Genomic DNA, 22,448 nt, shown 5'->3' with positions numbered 1-22,448 from the left:
GCACCCACATGGGAGACCTGGAAGCAGCTCTGGCCTCTGCGGTCATTTGGGGGGTGAACCACCAGAAGGAAGACCTTTCTGTGCCTCTCCCTCTTACTATCTGTAGCTCTACGTAATAAATAAAATCTTAAAAAAAAAAAAAAAAAGACGGACGGGAAGGAGCCGCAGCAGACAGAAGCCATGCCTGTGGCCTGCCAGCACGGCTAGCACAGGAGCCCTCCCTCCCCAGGACCCCCACCTGGGGACCCCCAGTGGCGGCCCTGTGTGAGGACCCCGGGCTCCAGCTTCAGTGGCCAGACACACCTCCTGCAGCCTCCTGCACACACCACTGCTGAGAGCCAGCTGCAGGAGGCAAGCACAGACGTGGTCCAGACCTCAGACCCGGCCAACCTGACCGTGCAGTCTGTAACCCCGAGCTTCTGACACTGTGGGACGGTGGACGTCACCAAGGCGCCTAACCATCTTCTGAAGCCAAGGGCTTGCACTGTGAACTGAGTGAGCCACCGTGGGGTGCAGCCGAGTGCGACGGGGACCACAGCGGGCTGCTCGGCTGTGCCTCTTCTCAGAGCTCCTGCCTGTTTCTTCAGAGTTTGTGGGGCCCAGTGCTTCCCCTCAGCACAACTGGTCTACCTGGAGTCCAAGGTGGCCACCTGGCTGTCCTGGGACCCCCATGCCATGTGGTCAACAGCGCAGGTGGCTATGGAGCCGGCGAGCCTGACAGGCCCCACAGTCCAAGACGAGTGGTTGCTCGGGGGGGGGGGGGGGGGGCAGAGGGATGGCCTTGCCACACTACTGATGGAGCTGACAGTGGACACTGGCCAGGCACGATGTGACCCCTGAACAACGTGGGACCGCTCCCTGTCCAGCCACCTGCAGTGCTGCTAACCCTGGAGCTGGCCTCAGGCGGAAGGGGACCAAGTTGTGATTTCGGTTCTTTCTCAACTGGCTGGCAACGGCAATTACTTCATTTTATTTGAAAGAGAGTTCAGACCTTCCAGTCCCCACATGCTCACAGCCAAGGCTGGGTGAAGCTGAAGCCAGGAGCCAAAACCTCAATCCGCGTCTGCCATGCGGGCGGCAGGAGTTAAGCACCTGAGTGCCCATCACCGGCTGCCTCCCAGGGTGCGCGGCTGCACAACGGCTCACCCGGGAGCACAGCCAGTCTTGAACCCAGGCACTGACAGGACACAGGGGTGTCCCAAGCAGCCACTTACCTGCTACACCACCCGCCCGCCCAAGAGCGGTGCCCTCCTCTGCTTTCCTCTCCCGCCTAAGGTCCTGTCTGCAATCGCCGCCTTCCCCTCAAGTGGCCTGTGCACACTGACTCAGTGCACGGACAGGCTACAGCGCCACCTTGTGGAACGTGGATGCTGGTTCTCCAAGGGTCAGTGCTGTCACCATCAGGAGCAAGTTCCTTACAAGAGAATGGATGCCGACACTCGTGCAAAACGGACGCCTTTTCTTCTGTTATTTTTTTAAGATTTACTTTATTTGAAAAGCAGAGTTAGAGGGGTGAGGGTGAGGGTGTTGGCTACAACAGCTGCGGCTGGGCCAAGCCCAAGCCCAAGCCCAAGCCCAAGCCCAAGCCAGGAGCTTCATTCAGGTCTTCCGCACGGCTGCAGGTTCCAAGCACTGGAACCACCTTCCACTGCCTTCCCAGGCACATTAGAAGGGAGCTGGGTCCCAAGTGAAGCAGCTGGGACTCGGGCCAGTGCCCACTGGGATGCCGGCATTGTACGTGGTGGCTTAACCCAGGCTGCCAGAATCTGACACGCCCTTTGAGTCTGGGGACAGGGTCTTTTTTTTTTTAAGATTTCTATTATTTTCTTTTTTAAAAAATGTTTATTTATTTGGAAGACAGTGTTAGAGAGAGAGGTAGAAACAGAGGAAGGTCTTCCATCCATTGGTTCATTCCTCAAATGGCCACAATGGCAGGAGCTGATCTGAAGACATGAGCCAGGTGCTTCTTCTGGGTCTCCCACATGGATGCAGGGGCCCAAGGACTTGGTCCATCTTTTGCTTTCCCAGGCCAGTGGAGGGAGCTGAATTGGAAAAGCAGCAGCTGGGACTTGAACAGACCCGTATGCGATGCTGGCACTTCAGGCCAGGGCTTTAACCTGCTGCGCACAGTGCTGTCCTCCCCTCCCCCACGAATCTTGATGACAGGAAAACATGGCCTCACGGCAGAGGCAGGCAGCACCCAGTGCCCCTGTGCCGGGCTCACGACACAGCATGGCCAGCCAGGCACTCCAGTCTTGTCATCGGAATTTCACGGCTGAGAGCAAGGACAGGGGAGCTTTATTTTCGGCACATGGAAACGTGTACCTGGGTTTTCACCACCAAAATGCACGGCCCCCATCTCAGTCTCTCTTGCCTTTGCACCGACGATGCTGACCACTGCGAGCAGATTCCAGGGCATCACCAGACCTTGAACTCTTCCCCCAAAGCCAGCAGCCAGACGTCATCTCCCCCCACCACGGGGCATAGACGCTGAGGTTACCGTGTTGATCAGCTGGACCCCGACCCACTTCCTGCGAGCAGAGTTTGGCTGTCTGCTCCCACCCCGACTTTCCCAGTATAACCTCTTTGTCGGGGAGGCACCTCCAGAAGGTCTGGTCTTAGGGCCACCCCCAGTGGTGCCCCGAGCAGGCTCTCGTCATGGCTGCCTCAGGCCTCGTCTGGAGGACAGGGCTTCCTGGCGGGGCAAAGCCCCTGACGGCTGCCCCCGCTGCGGTCTAGAAGAGGGAGGTCTGCCAGTGGCCAATGTATTGAAGCCTCGGTCTCAAGGGGGTGCTACTGGCAGGTGGTAGCCCCTTTAGGAGGCGGGGTCTTGGGGGAGGGGCCTTGGAAAGTAGAAGCCCTGTGGAGCAGTCACCAAGGACTAGCATTTGTGCCTTCTCTTCTTGCTGGCTGGCCACGCCGACTCTGCCCTGCATGAGCCCCCCCGGCGGCCAGCGGTCCTCTGCCAGAGCCTGCATCACTCTATTTCGACCTCACCCTGGAGCCATAGCTAAATAAACCCTCTTTTCCTTTCGCAGACATTGCTGTGGGAATGCGGAGCTGACTCACACCCAGCTTCCTGGCACAGCCTGAGCACGGCAGCTAACAGCGAGGCACCAGCACCACCGTGTGTGGCATCTCCTCTTTGAGGCTGGTGGAAGCTGTGTCCTTGTGAACTGGGACCTGCGCAGTGCGGCTGTGCTCCCAGGCCTGGCTTTCCCCAGGAGCTGCTCACAGCACGGGCCCCTCATGATCTGTAGGAACCCTGGCTGGTGGCCGGCATGGCACGGGCCCCTCACGGTCTGTAGGAACCCTGGCTGGTGGCCGGCACGGCACGGGCCCCTCACGGTCTGTAGGAACCCTGGCTGGTGGCCGGCACGGCACGGGCCCCTCACGGTCTGTAGGAACCCTGGCTGGTGGCCGGCACGGCACGGGCCCCTCACGGTCTGTAGGAACCCTGGCTGGTGGCCGGCACGGCACGGGCCCCTCACGGTCTGTAGGAATCCTGGCTGGTGGCCGGCACGGCATGGGCCCCTCACGGTCTGTAGGAACCCTGGCTGGTGGCCGTGTCCTGGCCGAGACAGGAGGCCTGAGCTCCTCCCTCTGGAGAAGGCAGCTTCCTTCCTCCACGTCTTCTTTTCAAGACCTACTTATCTGAGTGGCAGGAGAAGCAGACAGGCAGGTATTTTCCATCCACTGGTTCACCTCCCAGAAGGCCACCGCAGCCAGTGGGCAGACTAGGCTGAAGGGGAGCCAGAAGCCAGGACTCCACCTGAGTCGCCCACAGGGACGGCAGGGACTCAGCACTTCAGCACTACCCACTGCTTCCCAGGTGCAGCAGCAGGGCGCAGCATCACAAGTAAACTAGCTGGGACGCGAAGCAGCTCTCCAAGACGGATGCCTATGCAAGCGGCAGCTTAACCTACGCGCCACAGCACTGGCCGTGCCGAGACCTCCCGTGCCCTTTTTCGTACAGAATTCTGTCCTTTTAATCTCAGACGTCATCTCTTCGTCCCAGGTCAGTCAGTCAGGCCTCCTGCGACATGCTAGTCTCCATTTCCTCCTCCACCGCCTCTCACCACTGCCGCCACCTTCCTCACTGCACTGAAGGGATGAGCGCGGCAGCTCTTCGTCTCCACCCACCAACGCTGCACCAGCTCGGCAGCCCGGTGGGTCCTGCCAGGGCGACGCTGCCATCCAGGCTGGGCAGCGTGAGCTCAAACGTAGGACAAAGTCAGATGTTTCGTGATTCTTATTTCCTTTCAAAGTAACGGCTTTGGTGTTGTCCTTTTCATTTTCTTACTTTGTTTTCCCTTCTGAGAGGCAGGCAGACACACATACACCCTATCTGCTGGTTCACCCCCAAGCCCCAGATGCCTACGACAGCCTGGGCTGGGCCAGGCCAGAGCTGGGAGCCGGGAACTCACTCCGGGTCTCTCACGGGTCGGGACGCAGGCACTCGAGTGACCACCTGCTGCCTTCAGGACCTGCATCAGCAGGCAACCGGCGTCAGGAGGGGAAGTCGGAATCCAGCCACGTACTTCAGTGTGGACACGGCACCTTCTTTCCTTCTAAGATTTATTTATGGGACCGGCACTATGGTGCAGTGGGTTAATGCCCTGGCCTGCAGTGCCGGCATCCCATATGGGTGCTGGTTCAAGACCTGACTGCTCCACTTCTGATCCAGCTCTCTGCTCTGGCCTGGGAAAGCAGTAGAAGATGGCCCAAGTGCTTGGGTCCCTGCACCCATGTGGGAGACCTGGAAGAAGCTCCTGGCTCCTGGCTTCGGATCAGCACAGCTCCGGCTGTTGTGGCCAACTGGGGAGTGAACCAGTGAATGGAAGATCTCTCTTTCTCTCTGCCTCTCCCTCTCTCTCTGTGTAACTCTGATTTGCAAATAAATAAATAAATATTTTTTTTTTAAGATTGATTGATTTGAAAGGCAAAGGACAGAGAGAGGCAGGGACACACAAAGAGAGAGAGAGAGAGAGAGAGAGAGAAAGAGAGAGAGAGAGAGAGAGAGAGAGAGAGAGAGAAGGGGATCTCTTCCATTTGCCAGCTCACTCTCCTAAAGCAACAGCCAGGATCAGACCACGCCGAAGCCAGGAGCCTAGAGCTCCATTCTGGTCTCTTTCGTGAGTGTCATGGACACAAGCACTTGAGCCTGTGGCTTACCAGATGCATCAGCAGGAAGCTGGACAGGAGCCAGTGCTCTGACGAGGGATGCAGATGTCCAAGCCGTGGCCTAACCTGCTGTGCCCCAACGCCTGCCCTGGCAAGGTCATCTGAGCTGCTGTTTTCACTGCCACATCAAATGCCTGTGCTCGCTGCCTGCCGAATTTTCCACACCAGGTGACAGGTGAGGGCTGTGTGACACACAGGCTAAGCACTTACCTCCCATGCAGACTCAGCGTGTGGACTCAACACGCCTGGCCTCCAGGGGTACCAGGAAATGGCTGGGTCACAAACTCCCCTTTACCCCAACTCTGCCACTGTAAACTCTCCAGCTGATTTTCCTCCTGAAGCTTCCACTGTGCCAGCTCTTTCAGAAAGCCCAAATCTAGGGGCCGGTGCTGTGGCGCAGCAGGTTAACACTTGCCCCCTCCACTTCTAATCCAGCTCCCTGCTGTGGCCTGGGAAGGCAGTGGAGGATGGCCCAAGTCCTTGGGCCCCTGAAAATGCATGGGAGACCCAGAATAAGCTCCTGGCTCGGGATCGGCGCAGCTCCGGCCATTGCAGCCAATTGGAGAGTGAACCAGTGGATGGAAGACCTCTCTCTCTCTCCCTGTCCTCTCTCTGTGTAACTCTGACTTGCAAATAAATAAATCTTAAAAAAAAAAAAAAAAAAGAAAAGAAAAAAGAAAAAGAAAGCCCAAGTCTAAGTAAATTCAAACATCACGATTTGCATATAATTTTTTTTTTTGATAGTAAGAGAGAGAGACAGAGAGAAAGGTCTTCCTTTTGCCATTGGTTCACCCTCCAATGGCCGCCACGGCTGGCGCGCTGCGACCGGCACACCGCGCTGATCCGAAGGCAGGAGCCAAGTGTTTCTCCTGGTCTCCCATGGGGTGCAGGGCCCAAGCACTTGGGACATCCTCCACTGCACTCCCGGGCCACAGCAGAGAGCTGGCCTGGAAGAGGGGCAACCGGGACAGAATCCGGCGCCCCGACTGGGACTAGAACCCGGTGTGCTGGGATTAGCCTGGTGAGCTGCGGCGCCGGCCTTGCATATAACTTAAAAGGGGTATTTTACACAGATGACAATGATAGCCTTTATGCAGGTTCCTCTTACACAACAAAAACTATTTAAACATGCACTTCCCCAAGCCCAAGGGAACACCTTCACCTGACAGCCTCGGTGGCTCAGTCCACCGTGAACTCATCAAGAGCGTCCTCACCTCAATCACGTAGCCGATGTACTCGATGACGTGTCCATTGTACTCCTGAGTTTTTAAAATCAGCTTATCACCTAGTTAGAAGACACATTACCAGGTATAAGCAAGATAAAATGGCAAACTTCCGCTGCTCTACTGTAACACCGAGCACTGAGGAACTAACAAATAGAGGGAACGTCACGGGTCAGCTGCTGAGAAGCCGAGCCAACCCGACAGGAAACGCGCTCCCCAGCTCTCAGCGGGCACAGACATTGTGACCCGGAGGGAGAAAAGGAGTAACGAACGAGCTGTCAGTCAGACGCACGGCCCCCCAGCGTGGTGTGTGCGCTGGAACAGGACAAGTGACAGTCACACCTGCATACAGGGAAGGCCTGCTCTCTGCCAGCCCTGGGACCTCCAACACCAGCAGGTCCCCATTCCTCTTCAGGGTGACTCCACTCATGTTATATTCTTTCAGTTCTATTTCTGCATGAATCTCCTCAAGCCACAGCAAAGTGGAAAACTTCTCTTTATAGTTTGACATGTTCAAAAGCTGAAAAACACAACATATGAATCAGCAAGTCAGTGAGAGCAGAGCATCAGGTGAACCACATTCAGGCCTAGGGAAAGGTGGCTGTGGGGGCAGGGCAGGGACAGCGGATGGCAGTGTGGCCAGCAGGCAAGAGCTCCTGGTCAGCCTTGGACCACCTCACTGGAGAATGGACCACTGAACGTTTTAACCATTTAGACTCAAAAGCTCCAGAGCTGCACACTTCCTAGAAGTCCAGGAAGGAAAATGTTTGCTGAACTTGTCATTTCTGGGAGGTTCTTTTTGTTTTATGAAGATTTTTATTTATTTGAAAGGCAGAGTGACACAGAGAATAAAATTGATATCAATATTCCATCTGCTGGTTCACTCCCCAAATGGCCACAATGGCCCAGACTAGGCCAAGCCAAGACCAGCAGCCAAGAACTCCATTGAAATCTCCCACATGGGTGGCAGGGCCCAAGCACTTAGGCCATCCTCGGCTTTCCCATGCCATTAGCAGGGAGACAGATCAGAAGTGGAGCAGCCAGACTCAAACCAGCACTTCAATTCAGGATACCAGTATCACAGGTTTAACCCACTGTGCCACAGCTGGTCCTCTGGTAGGCTTATATGTAGGGGTTTTCCGGACATCTTTATGCCATTATTTTTAATATAATTTCCTTGTAGTTTTGGTATAGATTTCATATGTTCGAATCCTTTTCCATTTATTAACATTTGTTTCATGGCCCAGGATATGGTCTATTTTGGTAAACATTCCTTGTATACTTCTACCTTTTAATGATAAAAGATACTCAACCAAATAGAAATAGAAGGAATCTGCTTCAAACTAATTCAGAAATTCTGGGAAGAGCCCACAACAGGCATCCTCCTCCCTGGTGAGCCTGACGCTACTTCCTCTGAGGTCAGGAACGGGGAGGAAGCCCACTTCACTTCTTCAATCCGACCAAAGACTGGGAGCCCTGGCCAGGGCAGTCAGGCGAGAAACAGGAAGGAAAGGGCACCCACGTTGGCAATGGGGAAGCCAAACCATGTGTATCTGAAGACGACATAATTTTATTACATGAAAAACCCGGAAGGTTCCACAACACAGGATCTGTTAGAATACATGAATTCAGCAAAGCAGCAGGACACACAATCAAAAAACAAGAACCACCTGCGTTCCTGAACACTCACCACGAGCAATCCCAACAGAAAAGCACGAAAGCGATTCCATGCACAGCAGCACCAAAGCCATCAAGTTCTCAGGGACAGATTTAACCGCAGAGTTAAGACCTGTGCGGGGGAGCCACACACGCTGAGAGAGACATCCAAGCAAAAGCTCCATGACCACGGAACAGAGGGCTCAGTGCTGACAAGGCGTCCACACCACCCAGAGACCAACAGATTCGATGCAATCACTTTTCAAATTCCAGTAACTTTTTTTTTTTGCAGAAATAGAAAAACCCACATAAGAATTCATATGGAATCTTAAGGGACCCTGAATAGCTAAAACAGTTTTTAAAAAAGAACAGAAGGAACCCCACTTCTTCAGTTCTAAAGTTACAAGGTTACAGTCATCAAAACAGTGTCCTATGGCGTAAGGCAGACATACAGACGAATGTAGTCAACTGATTTTCACAATGGTGTTAAGACCACACATGAGGGGGCCAGTGCTGTGGCATAGCAGGTAAAGCCACTGCCTGCAGTGCCAGCATCCCATATGGATGCCAGTTCAAGTCCCAGCTGCTCCACTTCCTATCTAGCTCTCTGCTATGGCCTGGGAAAGCAGTAGAAGGTGGACCAAGTCCTTGGGCCCCTGCACTCACGTAGGAGACCTGGAAGAAGCTCCTGGCTTTGGATTGGCGTGGCTCCAGCCATTGCGGCCATCTGGGGAGTGAATCAGCAGAAGGAAGATCTCTCTCTCTCTCTGCCTCTAACTCTGCCTTTCAAATAAATAAATAAATGTTTAAAAAAAAAAGACCACATATGGAGAAGCAGTCTCTTCAACAAACAGTGCTGAGAAAACTGGATATCCATGAAGCCCTCACCTACACATCATACAAAAATCGACTCAAAATGGATCAGAGACCAAAATTTAAAATCTAGAAAACTCTTAGAAAAAAACAGAGGAACAGGGTTGGCATCTGGCCTGGTGGTTAAGTGGCGCCCCTTATGCTCCCGATTCCAGTCCTGCTAATCTGAGGGCAGCATGTGACAGCTCAAGTGACTGGGACCTTGCCACACCCACGGGAGACCTGGACTGAGTTCTCAGCTTCCAGCTTCAGCCTGTCCTCCCCAGCCCCACCTCCTGGCCCCCAGCTGTTGGAGGCTTTTTGCAGATGGGGAGGGATAGGGAAGCATTCTCTCACCCGCAGAAAAAAAAAAAAAATTTTTTTTTTTTTTTTGACAGGCAGAGTGGACAGTGAGAGAGAGAGAGAGAGAAACAGAGAAAGGTCTTCCTTTTGCCATTGGTTCACCCTCCAATGGCCGCTGCGGCCGGCATGCTGCGGCCGGTGCACCGCGCTGATCCGAAGGCAGGAGCCAGGTGCTTCTCCTGGTCTCCCATGGGGTGCAGGGCCCAAGTACTTGGGCCATCCTCCACTGCCTTCCCGGGCCACAGCAGAGAGCTGGCCTGGAAGAGAGGCAACCGGGACTAGAACCCGGGGTGCTAGCGCCGTTAGGTGGAGGATTAGCCTAGTGAGCCGCGGAGCCGGCCAAAAAAAATTTTAAAAAGCACAGGGGCTGGCATTGTGGTGGTGAAGGTCAAGCCATGGCCTGTAGCACCAACATCCCATATGGGCTCTGGTTTGTGTCCTGGCTGCTCTACTTTCAATCCAGCTCCGTGCTAATGGCCTGGGAAAGGCAGAAGATGGCCTGATTACTTAGCCCCCTGCTACCCACATGGGAGACCTGGATGAAGCTCCTGGCTTTGACCTGGCCCAGCCCTGGCCATTACAGCCATCTAGGGAGTGAATCAGCAGATGGAAGCTCTGTCTCTCTTTCAAATAAATAAATAAATAAATAGTTTAAAAAAAACTACAATGAGATGCCAGTTCACATTCACTAAGACAACCAGGAAATAAGTGCTGGTGAGGATATGAAGACGTGGAACTCTGTGTGCCACTGGCAAGGGTGTAAAACAGCACGGCCTCAGTGGAAAACAGTGTGTGCGGCTCCTCAGAAAATCACCTATGATCCAGCAATTCCATTTTCGGGTATGCACCCAAAAGAAGGGAGAGCATGGTCTCACAGACCTCAGGCTCCTAGCAGCTAAGACGTGGAGACAACCCAGTGTCCATCAGAGATGAGCAGACGAGCCGTCTACACGCTGTAGCTGTCTACACACCATAGCCGTCTACACACCGTAGCGGTATCAGCCTCCATGCTACAGCACAGATGAACCCTGAGGACATTATGCCAAGTGAAATAAGCCAGCCACAGGAGACTCAGGGGAGGGTCCCACACTGTCCAATCCACAGAGAGCGGAAGTGTGGGTGCCAGGGATTGGGGGTGGGGGAGTTATGGTCTAACAGGAACAGAGTTGCGGCTTATTTATTTATTTATTTTTGACAGGCAGAGTGGACAGTGAGAGAGAGAGAGACAAAGAGAAAGGTCTTTCTTTACCATTGGTTCACCCTCCAATGGCCGCTGCAGCCGGCGCACCACGCTGATCCGAAGGCAGGAGGCAGGTGCCTCTCCTGGTCTCCCGTGTGGGTGCAGGGCCCAAGCACTTGGGCCATCCTCCACTGCACTCCTGGGCCACAGCAGAGAGCCGGCCTGGAAGAGGGGCAACCAGGACAGAATCCGGCACTCCGACCGGGACTAGAACCCGGTGTGCTGGTGCCACAGGCAGAGGATTAGCCTAGTGAGCCGCGGCACCGGCCTATTTCATTATTTATTTTTGCTGTTGCTTTTTGAGTTTCAGTTTTACACAAGGAAGCATTCGGCGGGTGCACAGTGGTGATGGCCGCACAGCACTATGTACTTAGAGCCAGGGAACCACGCCCTCAAAAATGGCGAAAGGGTGGTAAGTTCACAAGTATCTTACCACAATGAACAACACACACAGCGTTTACCAAAGCTTTGCTCGTAACTGCCAGAACTTGATGCCTTTCCACAGGCAATGGATGAAGGACTGTGGCCCATCCGATGAAACAGCATCCAGCACCCAACCCAATGTGCGTGCTGAGGAGGACCCCCCTGGAAGGGCTCTCGCCCAGGAGCCTGCAGGACACCCTGAACAAGGCAGAGCTCTGGCAGGGGTGGGGGGGAGGATGAACGGGCAGGGCACTGAGCCCGTGCATGACAATGCAGCGGTGTACACTACGCCAGGAGCAAAACCCTAGTGAAAACCATGCAGTCAGGCTGATCACCGAGTGTTACAGTGGGTTCATCAGTTGTAGCCAACACACCACAGTGGGGGCGCTGACAGCGGGGCAGGGAGGGCACTGGGCACCTTCCTCTCAAGCGCATCACAGCAAAGGGCACTGCTGTGTGGACATCCAACAGAGCAGACCTGACAGCCAAGAGCCGTGCCGGGTAAGGGCCGAGACACTTCACACGGAACGGCGCTGGGTCCAGCTCATGTACCAAACTAAAGCTTCAGTGTCAGATGTTAAGATGGAAAGAACAAGGGGGACCAGGCAAACAGAGTTGGGGTCTCATGTCCCCTTCCTGAGAAGCAGAACAAGCAGACAGAAACTAAGGACACAGAGGACTACAACAGTAGCAGCACACGGGGCCTCACTGACAGCGTGAACATCCCAACAGGCGGCAACACATACTCTCCTCCAGGACACAGGGTGAAACACCCCAACACACACTCTCCTCCAGGACACAGGGTGAAACACCCCAACACACTCTCCTCTAGGACACAGGGTGAAACACCCCAACACACACTCCTCCAGGACACAGGGTGAAACACCCCAACACACTCTCTCCTCCAGGACACAGAGTGAGACACCCCAACACACACTCTCCTCCAGGACACAGAGTGAGACACCCCAACACACACTCTCCTCCAGGACACAGAGTGAGACACCCCAACACACACTCTCCTCCAGGACACAGGGTGAGACACCCCAACACACACTCTCCTCCAGGACACAGGGTGAGACACCCCAACACACACTCTCCTCCAGGACACAGGGTGAGACACCCCAACACACACTCTCCTCCAGGACACAGAGTGAGACACCCCAACACAACTCTCCTCCAGGACACAGAGTGAGACACCCCAACACACACTCTCCTCCAGGACACAGGGTGAGACACCCCAACACACACTCTCCTCCAGGACACAGGGTGAAACACCCCAACACACTCTCCTCCAGGACACAGGGTGAAACACCCCAACACACTCTCCTCCAGGACACAGGGTGAAACACCCCAATAGGCAGCAACACACACTCTCCTCCACGATACAGGGTGAAACACCCCAACAGGCAGCAATACACATAAACACACTCTCCTCCAGGACATAGGAGCACTGAGCACAACAGACCACACCAATAAACGCAAAAGGATGCAAGCCAGAGTGTGAACAGCATAAACATTCCCAGAGGTGCCCAGCTCAACGGACTTTGCATCCGAGGGGCACCTCTGCTCCTCACAGGCTACACAGGACACTGTTCAATGTTTACAAAGCCTTTGTAACTTCAGTGTGTTGTCCCTGCCCCTCCCTCCTGCAGGCCCAGAGGCTGCTGGCCCCAGCTCCACTCTGCCTCGGCCCCCTCTTGAGTGCCCACATGGCTACTCTCTCCTCCACGGATCTGGAGAGCGACTCATCAACAACAATGCAGACAGGGAGGGGAGGATTCCTGCCCTGCTTCTGATCACGGTGAGGGGGCATGCTCCCCAGGTGCCCCTCTGCATGTGCCCTGGGGGCTGAGCTGTGTTGGTGAGGGGCTGAAGCCTCCACCCAGAGCAGTGCTTGCTCTGACGAGCGGCTGGGCTGCAGCTGAGGGCTCGGATGACGAGGCTGCAAGGCCCTGGCAGTGGGACCACCAAGGCGAGGGCTCCTCTCCTCATCCCCAGCTGCCTGAGGCAAGAACAAGCCTGTACGAGGCACCAATCTGAGAAAGCATCAACCACTTCTCCTGGAAAACAACTCGAGTGTGAGGAGTGCAGACCCCACCAGCTACAGAGCCTCTCCCACCTCTGCAAGCATTGGCTGGAAGGTCAGGACGTCAATCTTCTGCTCCACGCACTTTTTAAGTCTGTCTGGTATCGGGTACTGCGGGAGAAAGCTTGGAAGCTGTCGTCTTGAGTTCCTTAAAAAAAAAAAAAAATTCACAAGCTAAACCCGTTTCATCACCAGGCAAGCATCACGTGTCAGACATCGCACGCACGGAGACGTCCTCTCCTGCTCAGGGCCACAGCTCAACTCCGGGAGGCACTGACACACGAGCCGCCGGCCCAAGTCAGCGGCAGCTCCGCCTTCAGCCCTGGAGTCCTCCCCTCATCGAGCACAGGCCGGCTTCTCCGCTCCGTGCGCAGGCGGCAGAGCTGCTCTGGCTCACGGGGAGCGTGGCTGCAGTCCAGGAGCCTCGTGGAGTCCAAGCTGTTCAGCCACGGAGTCAGCTCCTCCTGCTGCTGCACCGTGTGGACACTCCCCCCGTCAATGCCAAGAGCACCCAGTGAGAGTGGCCCTGTCTGGCCCCTGCCTCCCCCGCCTGTCAATCCCCTGGGCAACTTCACTTCCCCCTCAGGCTGCACTCCCCTTTGAAGGGCTGTGGTGGGAGTCACTGAGGTCTGCCAGGGGCAGGATGAGGACGGCTGAGCTGGCGGGGACAGGTCTAACGCAGCAACGGAGGAGAGGAAGGAAGAACCGGGGAGAAGGAAGCTGGGTGAGACCCGGGAAGCTGAGGAGACTCGGCTGCCAGCCCAAAAACCCACTCCCTCCCACTACTCCCCTACTCCCCCCAACTCCTCACTTCAGTCTGGGGTCTGGAAGAGGGGAGGGCACACTTCCAACCTCCTTACTCTTCACGTGTCGCCTCCCCTCAGCACACACTGCAGCCCACCCTGCAGACACCACTGAGCACCTGGGTGTCGTCACCCCCACCCTGTGATTTATGGAGCGTACGTGTGACATGTACACACACAGGGCAAAGGTCCTGAGAAGACACGCTGGCTTAGGAAAACACAGCTGTGCACCGTGGAAAGGCACAGGCACAAGGCAGCCTCCCGGTGAACACGTTCTGTGTGGGCAAGGACTGGCCAAGCCCCGGTTCAGCCTGAGCTGGGGGTCCTGGCAGGATGTGCGGCCAGCAGCAAGCGTCCACCACCACGCGTGGACAGGCCCAGACACTCAGTGTTCCAGGCACACCCAAGCCAACCAGGATCTGGGCCTCCTACACCCTTGCTCACAGACGATGCCAAGCAGTGACATGCTCCTATTCAAAGGGAAGTCACTGACCAGGGAGTGAAGCGCTTGTGGTGGCTGTAGGAACCCAACCTGCTGCCTCCCAGGACCTGTGCTCGAGGAAGCTGGAGCCAGGAATGGGACAATGTGGGACACAGATCCTGCTGAGCCAAATGCTAGCTAGAAAGTCACTTGGTGCAGCATTAGATGAGAATCAGGGGTTTGCAAAGGCTCCGTAATTAAAAACCCTATCACCTGGGACTCTGCTATCTCCTAGGCCATGGCTGGAGTCTGCCTGCATGTGACCAGCGGTCACTCTCATTGATGAGAGTGGCCGCCCAGCACTGGGAAACTGTACTGTTTCGCCCTCTTGGGCCTCAAATGACACAACGCAAGGACACCCATTCACACGCAGACGAAGGCTTGGAGGTGAAGACGCCCAACATCACTTAGCTCCTTGGTGGCAGGGCTGGCTCAGCAGCGTTCACCAGCATTAAAAAAGCACGCACTGCCTCGCTGTCTGAAGCTTAATGGAGGGCCATAATCCCTGCCTTCAGTCTACCACTGGGACAGCATGTGGTGTGAGATTCAGAATTCCCACTATTTGAAAAGTGACAGCCAGTGCCACAGCTCACTAGGTTAATCCTCCGCCAGCGGCGCCTGCACCCCGGGTTCTAGTCCCGGTTGGGGCACTGGATTCTGTCCCGGTTGCTCCTCTTCCAGTCCAGCTCTCTGCTGTGGCCCAAGAAGGCAGTGAAGGATGTCCCAAGTGCTTGGGCCCTGCACCCACATGGGAGACCAGGAGGAAGCACCTGGCTCCTAGCTTTGGATCAGCACAGTGCACCAGCTGCAACGTGCCAGTCATAGCAACCACTTGGGGGGTGAACCAACGGAAAAAGGAAGACCTTACTCTCTCTCTCTCACTGTCTGACTCTGCCTGTCAAAAAAAAAAAAAAAAAAAAAAAAAAAAAAAAAAAAGAAAAGTGACACACTGCCTGTATTCTAAGGCAGCCCCTGAGCCCAGGCCCACATCTTAACGGTGGGAGAAGAATATCCACAGTACCTTCAAGTAAACTTACGAAGCACCCTCACACGGCGGCAAACTTAAAGCAACAAGCAGGCGGGAAACGTGGGTGTGAAGAGCAAAGATCACACCCAGTTAAGACCTGGGTGGCCCCAGGTTCCAAGCCAAACGTCACCAGAACGCAGGTCACTCTCTCCACTGTACTCCTGGATGGACTGTGTCTTACCTTCAGAACAAGCGTCCTGGTACTGCACCTGAGCCACGCTGAGCTGATGCGGAGGGCGCTGCAGCCAGCCCTGCCCGGGAGCCCGGGAGGCTGGGAGGCCAGCAGGAGCCACGGGCGAATCCTGCCCTGCTCCGAGCCGCCCCGAGACTGCGGGGCTCAGTGGGACCGGACAGCGCAGGCACCTCCTCTGCACACTGCTGTGGAGCCCCAGGAATGGAGCCCACCCACCCAGCTTTCATGGAAACACACCTCCTGCCCCCAAGACAGTCATGAAAAGAGGCTCAACTCCCCCCGCAAGGGTGGGGACCCTCCTGCCAGGAGCCGCGTGCCTCGTCTCCGACACACTGAAGGCCACATGCTCACTGCACTCACACACCTCTTCTGTGTGGTCACAACAACTGTGGTCTTTGTGGGCGCCAAAGCCTGGCAGCTTTTAGGTTTTTTCCAAGAAAATGGCTCGCGGACAGCAATGAGGGACTCCTCAGCACTCACGACGCTGACTTCAAGGTGTCGCCCAATGAGGAAATTCGAAAAACACAGTAAAAGGAGCTCCTTGCAGCGGCCAGGATTTCTTGAAAAAACGAAATTAAAATTAGCTTCAGTCACACCTAAGACAGGCAGATACAGGTACAGAGAAATTCACAACGGCTCTCAGCTTTCCATTTCATTTTTCAGAGAAAAGGAGACTTTCTAAGATACGTGATCCAACACCGTCCCAAGGTAAAATAGTCTTTTCTCTGCCTCTCAGCCTTGCTGGGAAAAGTGCTTTCATTATCCCCAGGTTCCTATCACAGCTGCACAACATGACCAAAGATGTGCCCCACTTGCTGCCATGGCTCACCTGTGGCAACACCGCCACTGCTCTGCCTGCGTCTGCAGCGCCTTGGAGCGCAGCCCGAGCCAGGGCAGCAACCGCCACGCTGCCTGCCTGCCTGCCTGCCTGCCAGTCACCCACGGCTTGATTCTGACAAGCATGAGGGTGGTGATTCAATGGGGCTTACTTTTTTTAAAAAAAAGATTTCGAATTACATGGATTTTGATGACTGAGGAGAGATGAGCAGACCTGGGGCCCAGAAGCCCACCGGCAGGTGACCACACACTTCTGAGCAGCCCCAGCAGCGGCAGTGGGAAGAGGAAGGCAGCTGGGGACCAGTGCGGGAGGGACAGCGGAGCTCAGGCCCCTGCTCCGTCATGCTCCTGGGGCACACTGTGCTGTCTTGGCCGGGAAACAGGAGCAGCCGTGGCGGTGGGAAGGGCTTGGAAGCAGAGGCTGGCACTCCTGCCACGCACGCTTCGTAGGCGCTCTGCGTTTTCTGTGAACGTGGGTCAGGCCATCAGACCACAGCGGCTGTTGCCTCAGGCAGGCAGCACTCGCGCATTTTCTAGACCCATGATTTTTCTCATGATTTTGTCATACTAAAACAGTCATGAGTAGTTTATAACACCCAGCTTACAAGTATTATACATTAAATATAAAAAGGAAAATGTGCAAATGTCCCCAAAGGAAGGTCTCTCCAGACCCCAAGTCACGTACTTTGCATCACACACCACCATGATGCAGGTTTTCCCCCCTGGGGGGACAAGCTCCCCAGGCTCAGCATCTGCCACCTGCTTCTCTGAGGCAGTGTTTTCCTTCTCTCTGTCTTCACAGGTACAGTCACCTGGGAATCAAATTTAAATCCATAATTAGACCAAAAGAAAAGTTATTCCTCGTAGTACTAGGATGCTGGGGAAGTGCATCCTCAGACACCAGCCGAGCAGGCAGAGAGGAAACTGACCTACCCAGAGGCTTCCTGGGACCTGGGAAGACTTGGGCTCTGCAGCGGCCCTGGGCTGCCTGGCCTACCTCCCTGACATGGACACACCCAGGGAGCAACTGCCATGGAGGCAGTGGCTGGCACTTAACAAGCTGGCTTTGCCCCTCTCCTAGTCCCAAAACAGTGACAAGAAGGACCCAAGGGGCTGGCGCTGTGGTGTAGCGGGTAAAGCCAGTGCCTGCAGTGCCGGCGTCCCATATGGGTGCCGGTTTGAGACCCAGCTACTCCACTTCCGATCCATCTCTCTGCTATGGCCTGGGAAAGCAGTGGAAGATGGCCCAAGGCCTTAGGCCCTTGCACCCGCGTAGGAGACCTGGAAGAAGCTCCTGGCTTTGGATCAGCACAGCTCCAGCCGTTGCAGCCATCTGGGGAGTGAACCAGTGGATGGAAGACCTCTCTATCTGCCTCTCCTTCTCTGTGTGTAACTATGATTTTCAAGTAAAATAAATAAATCTTTAAAAAAAATAAAAACAGGGGCCAGTGCCATGGCACAGTAGGTTAATCCTATGCCTGAGGCGCCAGCATCCCATGTGGGCGCCGGTTCTAGTCCCGGCTGCCCCTCTTTCAGTCCAGTTCTCTGCTATGGCCTGGGAGAGCAGTGGAGGATGGCCCAGGTGCTTGGGCCCCTGCGCCCATGTGGGAGACCCGGAGGAGGCTCCTAGATCCTGGCTTCAGATCGGCACAACTCTGGCCATTGAGGCCATCTGGAGAGTGAACCGGCAGAGGGAAGACCTTTCTCTGTCTCTGCCTCTCACTGTCTGTAACTCTACCTCTCAAACAAATAAATAAATTTCTTAAAAAAAAAAAAATAAAAACAAAAAACAAAAAGAAAGGTCCAAAACCAAAGAGCTAGGAGCTCAAAGAGCTGCAATGGCCAGTGGCCGTGGTAGCCACTGCTGCCCATTTCCCTCTGCCAGGGCTCGAGGCTGACCCCAGAGCTCACCTCAGCCCACCCGGCCCTGTGCGGCAGCAGTGGAACCATTTACCTGGAAAGACTTCTCCGCTGCTCACCGCGATGCCCTTCAGCGGCTGGTGGGTGTTGTTTTCGCTGCGGCTTTTGAACGACTCAGTACTTTCATCAGAAAAATCCTTGGCCTCCTCAGGAACAGAAACAAGAGATACAGCTGGGCGTGCTTGGTCTTGGAATCTGAATTGTTTAGCTTTATCCCAGCCTGCCAGCTTGCAGCTGACTAACTTCTGAGCAATGTCCCCTTTATTCCTGGAAACAGAAAATCAGCCATCATCATGAGACAGGCTACTCTAGAACTAAAACATCCAGTTACCACAAAACCTAGAATTCGGGTCTGGCGCTGTGGTGTAGCGGGTAAAACTGCTGCCTGCAGTGTCGGCATTCCATATGGGTGCCGGTTGGAGTTCTGGCTGCTCCACTTCTGATCCGGCTCTCTGCTATGGTCTGGGAAAGCAGTAGAAGATGGCCCAAGTGGCGCTGGGTCCCTATACCCACGTGGGAGACCCGGAGGAAGGTCCCAGCTCCTGGCTTCAGATCAGCACAGCTCTGGCTGCTGGAGCCAACTGGGGAGTAAACCAGCGGATGAAGACCTCTCTCTCTCTCTCTTACAAATAAATAAATCTTCTTCTTTTTTTTTTTTTTTTTTTTTTTGACAGGCAGAGTGGATAGTGAGAGAAAGAGAGACAGAGAGAAAGGTCTTCCTTTTACCGTTGGTTCACCCTCCAATGGCCGCCGCGGCTGGCGTGCTGCGGCCGGCGCACTGCACTGATCCGAAGGCAGGAGCCAGGTGCTTCTCCTGGTCTCCCATGGGGTGCAGGGCCCAAGCACTTGGGCCATCCTCCACTGCCTTCCCGGGCCACAGCAGAGAGAGCTGGCCTGGAAGAAGGGCAACCGGGACAGAATCCGGCGCCCTGACCGGGACTAGAACCCGGTGTGCCTGTGCCACTAGGTGGAGGATTAGCCTATTGAGCCACGGTGCTGGCCAAATAAATCTTAAAACAAAACAAAACAAAGCCCTAGTATTCAAGTTCAAGTATGGCAGCTGCAAATGCCTTTAAGAATTTAAATTTAAAGGATATTTTGGGGGTAAATATTTTTGAAAAGACTTTCAGAGGAAGAAAGTACATGGTCCAAGTTATACTGAAATTCTTTAAGCCCCGCCATGTCACACTGGTGACAGCAAAGTGGCCCACTCACTCTATCCAGATCACCATTGCTTTCCTTGCGCCTTCCTTTAGCGTTCCAAAGTTTGTCATCCTCGTCACTTCAACGTTGCCTTTGTTTTTCAGTAAGAGGGTTCCATAGGACTCCTCGGGGAGCACCCCTGGGGCAGTGGCGTCTCTGAGGAGAGTGCCAGAGAAAGGTGCAGTCAGCCTCCCTGCGGCACTGCCCCCACACCCGCGTCCGACCCCGCTGACACGGCCGCCCAGCTGGGAGGGCCTCGCAGGTTCAGACTCCCTAGGGACGGCGTTCTTGCAGAAGGGGGCCGCGGACTCCGGACCCCCCAGCCTAGCGAGACCTCACCACTCCCCATCCTGGCTGCTCTGCACGAAGGGCTGAGGTCCCCTGTTCTCGCCCAGACCGCAGGAAAGGGGGCACAGTGGGCCTCACACCCGAGACCCCCCAAAACTGCCCCTGCCCAGAGAAGCCTCACCCTGAGGAACAGTCAGCACCACTTAGCACGTTTCCGTGGACACACACACGACAGCGGTCCCCCCAAGTAACAGAGCCAAACAAGCAGCGCCTGCACCACGCAGGCCACTCTATGGAACCGCCCGGCGACACGGTTCTCAGGACGCATCCCGTCGTCGGGGGCACACGGCTGCATCTGGAAACAACGCTATGACAGCGTTCTCTTCAGGAAATGAGGAGACACCCCTCGCTCCTGTGCTTCTTCAGAGGGAGCAGCTGGCACGGCCCCCCTGGCACAGCCCACTAAGACAGGGCCTGTAGGATGAGCCCACCCGCACTCGGTGACGCGGCGCTGTCCTGCTCTCCTCCTCACAGTCCTGGGCCCGTGCCACGCAGAAGCAGAGGAAGCAGAGCTGCTCACGGCATGAGGAAGGAGCAGGGGCGCTCTGGGGGGGCAGGCTGCTCTCACGTTCACTCATGCTGGGCCAGGCCGCTGTCCAGGAGGCCACTGCACTCGGTCTGGAGAGCAGGGGTGGTGGCCTGGGCTATGAGTAGAGGTCCAGTGCCCGCCGGGGGCTACAGGTCAGGCAAGCAAACAGGCAGAGCGCGTCCCTGTCCCCACGGGGCGGGGATTTCACAGCTTCTGCCCCCAGCGTGGGGCCCTGCACACACATCAGGTCAGTGAACCCTGCCCTACTTCTGGCACCACCAGGTGCAGATGGGGCTGACCTGATACCGAGGCGAGACCCTGCATTTCCCCTTCCATGAACAGGCAGGATCGCGTGGGGAAGGGGATCTGGGCACCAACTGGTCAAACTCAAGTCTCTTCAGCAGGATGAGATCAAGGCATCGCAGAGACTGCATGGCCATCTTCTGTCTAGCAACACCTCCAGATGGCTGCGGGCCTGGGCCAGGCCACCCTCTGGGGCCTCCTTTACAGACATAAGTGCCTGGCCCCTGCCCCTCGGGTCACATTGGGCCTGTCTTGTGGGCAGGATGCAGACAAAACCTCTTCCTACTCAGAACTGTGTCCCTGAGATTAAGCAGGTAGAATGATAAAGGACACATAATGAGCTCACTGGAGGCAGGTGCTAAGGAGAAAAAGCAGACAAGGAAGGTTCAAGAAGGTGGGAGCAGTTGGGGGCGGGGGGCGTTTGTGAGCATGCATGAGGAGGGGTCCTTGTGGCACAGAAAGAACAACGAAGACACAGGAAATCCAACCCCAGCAGGAAGCCACCAGGTCCCAGGAGCTTTGACAAGGCCAATACGTGAGAACAAAGGATGTGAAAACCCACCAAAGGAGGATCATCATTGTTGTGGGCTTTCCCCTGCGAAATTCACACTGAAATTTAATGCCCACTATGGGATATTAAGAGCTGGGACCAGGCTGGTGCTGTGGCATAGCAGGCTAAACCTCCGCCTGCGGGTGCCGGTTCGTGTCAAGGCTGCTCCTCTTCTGATCCAGCTCTCTACTTCCTGCCTGGGACAGCAGTGGAAGATGGCCCAAGTGTTTGGACCCCTGCACCGACATGGGAGACCCAAAAGAAGCACCTGGTTTCTGGTCAGCCCAACTCCGGCCGCTGCAGCCATTTGGGGAGTGAACCAGCAGATGGAAGACCTTTTTGTCTCTCCCTCTGTCTATCTGTAACTCTGCCTCTCCAATAAGTGTCCTTAAAAGAAAGAGCTGGGACTGGGACCTTTCAAAGGTGACTAGGGCCTGCGTCAGTCACTCCTGAGACATGCATGCGACCCAGGTATGCCTCTGCTGGGAAAGGCAGTCTGGCCAGGCCTCCACGAGCCCCGCCTCCCACCACTATGGGACTCTGGCAGCAAGGCCGTCTCTCCCTAAGTGTCCAGGCTACACACTGTGAAAGTGGACGAAGGCATCCACTGACCTAAGATCAAGGATTAGGAAGGCCCCTTCGCCTTGAACCAAGCATCAAGACTGCATCTCCTCTAACCCTCAGGCCTGGGAACACCTGCTGTCCCGGCCATCACAGCACAGCCACACACATTCTGGAAAAGGTGGTGTTAGCCAGTTCCACCGTGCAGGCACCACTGTGAAGATTCACAGCACAAACCACGCCGGCACGTCCCCACCAGGCGGGCGGCACAATCCCACGGGCCCACTCATATACACAAACCACGCCGGCACGTCCCCACCAGGTGGGCGGCACAATCCCACGGGCCCACTGCCATATACACAAACCACGCCGGCACGTCCTCATCAGGCGGGCGGCACAATCCCACGGGCCCACTGCCATATACACAAACCACGCCGGCATGTCCCCACCAGGCGGGCGGCAGAATCCCACGGGCCCACTGCCATGTACACAAACCACGCTGGCACGTCCCCACCAGGGGGCGGCAGAATCCCACGGGCCCACTGCCATATACACAAACCACGCCGGCACGTCCCCACCAGGCGGGCGGCACAATCCCACGGGCCCACTGCCATATACACAAACCACGCTGGCACGTCCCCACCAGGGGGCGGCAGAATCCCACGG

The 22,448-nt window shown here is 55.6% G+C and overlaps 1 protein-coding gene across 9 annotated transcripts in view; it reads right to left on the bottom strand.

Moving 5' to 3' along the window:
* MOV10L1 (Mov10 like RNA helicase 1) overlaps positions 1–22,448 on the bottom strand; it is a 73,244-nt gene that overhangs the window by 39,290 nt on the left and 11,506 nt on the right. For 4 of the 9 annotated variants that reach the window (XM_002723229.5, XM_008251458.4, XM_008251459.4 and 1 more), the window contains 7 exons: positions 19,504–19,647; positions 18,323–18,555; positions 17,054–17,180; positions 15,896–16,090; positions 13,061–13,175; positions 6,750–6,927; positions 6,399–6,469 (listed from right to left, as the gene is read on the bottom strand). In XM_002723229.5, coding sequence (XP_002723275.1) covers positions 6,399–6,469; positions 6,750–6,927; positions 13,061–13,175; positions 15,896–16,090; positions 17,054–17,180; positions 18,323–18,555; positions 19,504–19,647 — 1,063 coding nt within the window. Of the gene's footprint in view, positions 1–6,398; positions 6,470–6,749; positions 6,928–13,060; positions 13,176–15,895; positions 16,091–17,053; positions 17,181–18,322; positions 18,556–19,503; positions 19,648–22,448 lie in introns of those variants that run through there. The other 5 variants (XM_070053073.1, XM_070053075.1, XM_051839219.2 and 2 more) reach the window with 4 other exon arrangements.

This window comes from Oryctolagus cuniculus, chromosome 11 (genome assembly GCF_964237555.1).
Source record: "Oryctolagus cuniculus chromosome 11, mOryCun1.1, whole genome shotgun sequence".
Lineage (NCBI taxonomy): Eukaryota > Metazoa > Chordata > Mammalia > Lagomorpha > Leporidae > Oryctolagus > Oryctolagus cuniculus.
The sequence above is the reverse complement of the archived record's forward strand: the minus strand, read 5'-3'. Positions and strand labels throughout refer to the sequence as shown.